Raw genomic sequence first — 6165 nt, forward strand, 5'->3', positions numbered from 1 at the left:
CGAATTCTATAGATGAGCTTGAGAAGAAAAAGCTTGTCTCTCTTCCAGGCACAACTATAGCCCCACTTGCTAGAAAATAACCAAAATCTGGATTTTGTTAGAAATTACATCCCAACTTGCTGCATATGGGGTGCATAGTCATGTTGTATAGAAAATGATTGGTCACTGCATGTTCTGTGTGTACTGGAGTGTACACTGTCTGTACTGTATGATGTATAGACCATACAATGGGAACTTCTGCTGATGAAGTTGATATTGTGTGAACAGGTTGGTGTCTCCACAACATTTTAGGTAACCCACTTAATCCTCAATGGGACACATGTATCATAATTTTTCAGCTGCCACTTTTTCCAAGTTTCCTGCAGTTGGCCTACATAATCATTGCAATGTATCTTAAGTTAGTCCCAAATCTTTAGTCTGTAGTCCCAAATAGTTGCTCCCAAAAGTAAGTCTGGGTCTAGCATGATCTGTTTTGGAACTTATTAGGTGCAAGAATGGGACAATTTCAGAGCCCAAAAGTCGCACAAAGTGAACAAACATCTGGGCTACAAAAATAAATGATTCCACACCTAAAAAGTCTCAAACTACGAAAATTCTCACAAAAAGTTGCACAAAAAAAGAAAGGAATAGGAGTGATACATGTCCCCCAAAGACTTCCATACATTAAATGTCCAGTTACTATCTTCTATTTTGTGCTATTCTCCAGGCAGAAAAAGATGGACAGGCGGAACCAGACGTCACCCACAGAATTTATCTTCCAGGCATTTTCGAATTCCACAAAGTTTCCGGCCCTGCTCTTCACGCTGTTCTTCTTCCTGTACCTGCTCATCTTAATGTGGAACTTTAGTTTGATGTTGGTGATAAAAACAGACTCGCGTCTCCACACACCCATGTACTTTTTCCTCTTCAATTTGTCCTGCATGGACATCTGTAACACCACCACTGTGGTTCCTCAGACTCTGTACAACCTGATAAGCGGCAGACCCACCATAACATTTTTTGGGTGTGCCAGTCAAATGTTTTTTATCATTGTTTTTGGAGGAGCACAGATAGTGATGATCACCAACATGGCGTATGATCGCTTTGTGGCCATAACTAATCCGCTTCGTTACAAGTCCATCATGACGTTGAAAGCCCTGGCGGTACTTTCTGCAACCCCCTGGGTGGTATCCACAGTCATGGGATTAGTCATGGTATATTTTGTCTTCCAGGTTCCATTTTGTGGTGGATATGAAATCAATCATTTTTTTTGTGATGCTGGTCAAGTATTGTGGATAACATGTCCAAAAGTGCCAATACATAGAGTGGTGGAAGTCTTGACATTTTTTATAATTCTCTTCTTCTTTGCCTTTAATTTTTTCTTTGTCGTTGTTTCCTACATATTAATCATTAGGGCAATAACCAAAATCACCACCAAACAAGGGCAATGGAAAGCCTTCTCCACCTGTTCTTCACATCTAAACGTTGTGGTTGTGGAATATGCTTGCCTTGGCTTTTTGTATTTGCGCCCCACCTCTGCTTATGCGATAGACAAAGACAGAATATTTGTTGTTGCTTTTACCTTTGGAACTCCCATTCTGAATCCACTGGTGTACAGTGTCAGGAATAAGGCTGTAAGATGTGGATTCCAGAAGCTCTTATAAAAATATTTACTGGTCTCTTCTTCCTAAAAATATGGGTTTAACACTGGTGTGCTATGAGTCTTTCCATGATGGTTGTCACACATGGACAACTACACACCAGTTAGTATGTCATAGACGAAGGAAGGGCCATAGGTCATATTGACCTGTATAGGACGCATGGGACTTCTTGACAAGGGCTATGTGTTTAGTCATATTACTTCAGCTCTATACACCCTGCTCCAATGTATATACCACACATATATGTACATTGCTATGGACCTTCAATATGTATCAGATTGTCAATGTTTTTGCAGACTTTAAAACATATATTTTATTATTTGCATAAATTAATGGCAAAATGTTAAAATCCCAGAGGCGCCCTGACCCGCTTTGTATACTGGGGCTGGTTGTGTATTGGGGGGAGTATCACTACTGGAAAAGAAAGAGTAACACTATGTATGTTCTTTATATGTGTGTATATATATGTATACAGTGTAGAACACAATTATATTTTTATACATAAGGAATAACAAGGTGTATGGCTATTATATGTATTCTCATGACTCATGAGTAACCCTACTCCTCACTTGTGCTCCATAGACTTCTATGTAACCTAATACCTCCATGAGATACTAGCGGTAGTAAGATGGGTTCAGCAGAGATTTCAGATTAAGGTTGTGATAAGGAAACATTTGCAAAGTGAAGCAAAATAGATTCAGTGATTAAAATCATTAAAGGTATTTTTTTTTGGGGAGGGGGGCAGATACTTTTAACAACTATCCTTTGAATAGATTAAAATAATATAATAGGAAACAGCATTGTCGCTTTTGCAATCACCAAATTTTTGCACAGCCGCTCTGTGTGACTCAGGGAACGTCATAGACTTGGTTCTGAGTCCAAATTTTCACCCTACACTTTCCAAAATCTACTTATTAACCATCATATACAGAAGCCATTGTCTGCTGCTGTGCAACCAATCACAGCTCAACTTCTATTTTGGTAACAGGTTTTAATATGAGTTCTGAGCTTTCATTAGTTACTATATGCAATGAGTATACGACAGCTTAGGATAGAGACAGAATCGTCACTGAATGTAGCCTCAGACTGAAATCCATTGTTATACATAATAATAGTGCACACAGATAATGCAGCGCTGCACACAGCTTGCCAAATCAGGCCCTGTCCCCAATAATAGTAATTACTTAAAATTAAAGGAGCTGTTCTACTGCCAAACACTGTCTTGGTCAACTGCAACCCCAGCTGAAGGTATCACTACCACAACACAGGGGTTACATATTCCGGGGCTACTTTTTCAGTTTTGGTGCAGGTTTCGTTTTAGTTTGGTAATGCACCTTATATATATTGGAGTCTGGTTTGCCAAGGCTTGCCCCCACACAAGGATTCATTATCCCCTATACCACACTGCTGTTCCACCCTATATTTTTCTATCACCTTATAGTTCAGATGTCTGCCGCCATCTAGTGGCCAGCAACATAATCACTGATTCTCCCCCAGGTTTCCCAGAGTTACAAATCTTATACAAAGTTTTTATTGTAAATCTTAAAATTTTAGTCCCATTTATCTCGCACTTTACTTATTTTCTGTTTTGCAAAATACAGAAGTAAAAAAAAAAATTACAGGACACTACAAACCTGTACTAATGTAGTGATTAGACTGTGTTCATGCATTTCCATTACAGGCAGTCCCCGGGTTACGTACAAGATTGGTTCTGCAGGTTTGTTCTTAAGTTGAATTTTTATGTAAGTTAGAACTGTATACTTTATAATTGTAGCTCCAGACAAATTTTTTTTGGTCTCTGTGACAATTGGATTTTAAAAATGTTGGATTGTCATAAGAACCAGGATAACAATAAAGCTTGATTACAGACACATGTGATATCTGTTATAGCTGATCAATGTAGCACAGAGCTAAAGTACAGTAAATTAGGTCTGTTTGTAACTAGGGGTTGTATGTAAGTTGGGTTTTCTTAAGTAGGGGACCGCCCGTATACATGTGTACAGCGTCTGCAGGCTCAGGGCAGGGTTGAGACATTTCAGCAGAAGAGGACCTAACCCCTTTTTGCTGCCATATATGCTGTCTAGACCCCATGAACCTTCCTGATGGACCTTAATGGGGAAACCCAGTAGAAGGCATTACCATGGGGTGGCGGGCCCAGTGCATGCTGTGCTGAGCATATGAGCTCTAGGATGGTAGAGGATAGGATGTGCATATGGTTTCTGGTAGTAGCTCTACCTGTTATTTGTACCTTTTTCTGCAGGGCTCTATGTCACCAAATACCCTATAGCATGGGTTGCTTCACAGGCACCACATATCTCTGAGATGGAGGTAGAGGTGGACATGCTGCAAATCTGATTGCCTTTCCTCAGTGTCAGATGGTGGGAGCAGCTGTTCTGTACACTTCTAGAGCTGGAAGCAGATATAGTGGCCGAACCAATGTGCAGCCAGCGTGACTGCCCTTGTATTTTCCTATGTGTAGTGATAACCTGATGTGTACAGGGGTCAAGAGCCAGATCCCTACCGGTCATAAAAATATTCTATTGATAAAACATTGGTCCACATCTAATTATTTCCTGAAAACATTGTCAATTCTATTTTAAGCATTCTGGTACGTGACATTTCTTGCTCAAAAACACCCAAAAAGCTACATTTTCTTCAAAGTATTATTCCTCAGGCTGTGTCCAGTATTACACGGTCTTCAAGCACTGTGGGAAGCTGCTCTATATGGGAAAGAGAGAGATCAAGACATACCTGAGCGATGGGAACACAGGCTGAACAGTGCACAATATTCAGCAACACACAGCATTCACCAATACCTAGGCCCCCCACCAGTCCTGAAAACTGCCCTGCCCCAGGCATCATAAGCTGTAATCAGGTTGGTTTTTTTTCTTGGTACCCCGCTCTTTGAAGTAAAACTGTCATAAATGTTGCAACCAAAAACAATTGCCATGTGTACACAGCCTAACCATGTGGTTTACATCACCTTGACTCAGCCTGTGCTTTCACCCGTACGTTTTTTTTTTTTTCCCAATGTGATTTAGAAAAGCACCAATCCTAACGTACTGCCTCCAGGGTATTGTGATTCCAGAGGCATAGAAATCCAAAATTCTATGTAGTAACCATCACCCCAGCATTGTTTACCCTCGTTCTTAAGAGGAAATCTACCAGCAAAATCCAGTATGATAAACTCAGATTTTGGGGACAAAATGATGTTTTTAAAGGACATTTACCGCCAGGATAAAAGATTGTATGCAAATGAGCCTGAGGGGCTCCATTAACACCTATGGAGCCAGGAGCCCCTCTGTCTCATTCACATACAATCCTTAATCCTGGTGGTAAATGCCCTTTAAAAGTGCAATTTTAGGTTTCATATGTGCTACTTATTAACTTTTTATGAACCTTATCTGTACAGTATACTTAAAGGACACTATTAAATAGAAACTTTTTCCCTCTGGAACAATATGTATACAGCAGTACCCAATTTATAGGTTTTTTTTTTCTTTTAAATGACCACCATTTGTATAGTGAAATCATTTTGGGAAATAAAAAAAAAAAACAAACTTTTTGCATCATCACCTTTCAAACACCACAACCTTTGACATTTTTGGTCAATAAGGCTGTGTGGGGGCTTATATTTTGTGTAAAGAACTGCAGTTTTTATGTGTACACACTTGGGGTTCAGAATGTTTAAATGTGTTTTTTGTGTGATGAATGATTTTAAAAAATGGCATTGTTTTAGCCTTTTAAGTTTTATTTGTTTACCTTTTTTTCTTACTTTGTCCCACAAGAGGACACTGACATGTAGTGCAGTGCTTTATACTGTCAGTTACTGACAGTCATTCTAATAAAATTAATGACAGCCTAATAGAAAACTATGGGGTCCCTTCAGTAGCCCCCAGACTGCTGAGAGTCACATTGGACCCCATAATTGCAGCTGCAGGGTGCCAAAGGGTGAAAGAAGGAGCTCATTTTCTCTGCAACCACAGAATAGTCCATGTTTGACCACAGACTGTAAGGGGTTAAACACCAGGGATCAGAGTTTTTATGACCGCAGGATGGTGCTGAGGCAGTGCCAACAGCAGCAGGACCTGATATCCTTCAACCTTCTATTGATCATCAGAAGTAGTACTCATGATGACGGTCGTATAAAAAGCAGATAGGACGGTCACTAAGATGTTAAATTGAGCCAATAAACTATACCAGCTATGGTCCATGGACATGAGTTTCCAATAATCTTTAAAACCTATTAGTCACAGTATGTGGAGACTAAAGTGGTTGTACTAATAGAACTAAGAGCAGGAGAGGCTATTCTGCAAGTCCTAACCTTGTGTACAGATAAGGGCCCACTACCATTTACACATCTGGGGCCCATAGGAAAGTAGCTGGACATTACACTGCAGAAGCTCGATGACAAGAAACATGCGTACACTCCTTTGCTGTACAGTTTATTTTTTTTCTTTACGAATAAGAGGCCAAAAACGTATGTACACAGAGAATCCAAAGTAACCCAAAGCAAATCTGCACA

At 39.9% G+C, this 6165-nt stretch overlaps 1 protein-coding gene across 1 annotated transcript; it reads left to right on the plus strand.

Moving 5' to 3' along the window:
• The first annotated feature begins 716 nt into the window (after positions 1-716).
• LOC140122892 (olfactory receptor 10Q1-like) lies at positions 717-1643 on the plus strand. The gene has a single exon (XM_072144134.1). It carries the CDS (start codon positions 717-719, stop codon positions 1641-1643), a length of 927 nt encoding a protein of 308 aa, XP_072000235.1.
• The last annotated feature ends 4522 nt before the right edge of the window (positions 1644-6165 follow it).

Source organism: Engystomops pustulosus, chromosome 3 (genome assembly GCF_040894005.1).
Source record: "Engystomops pustulosus chromosome 3, aEngPut4.maternal, whole genome shotgun sequence".
Taxonomy (NCBI): domain Eukaryota; kingdom Metazoa; phylum Chordata; class Amphibia; order Anura; family Leptodactylidae; genus Engystomops; species Engystomops pustulosus.

Excerpts from the sequence above, each read along its gene's own strand:
- LOC140122892 (XM_072144134.1), top strand. The coding sequence starts at position 717 with ATGGACAGGCGGAACCAGACGTCACCCACAGAATTTATCTTCCAGGCA.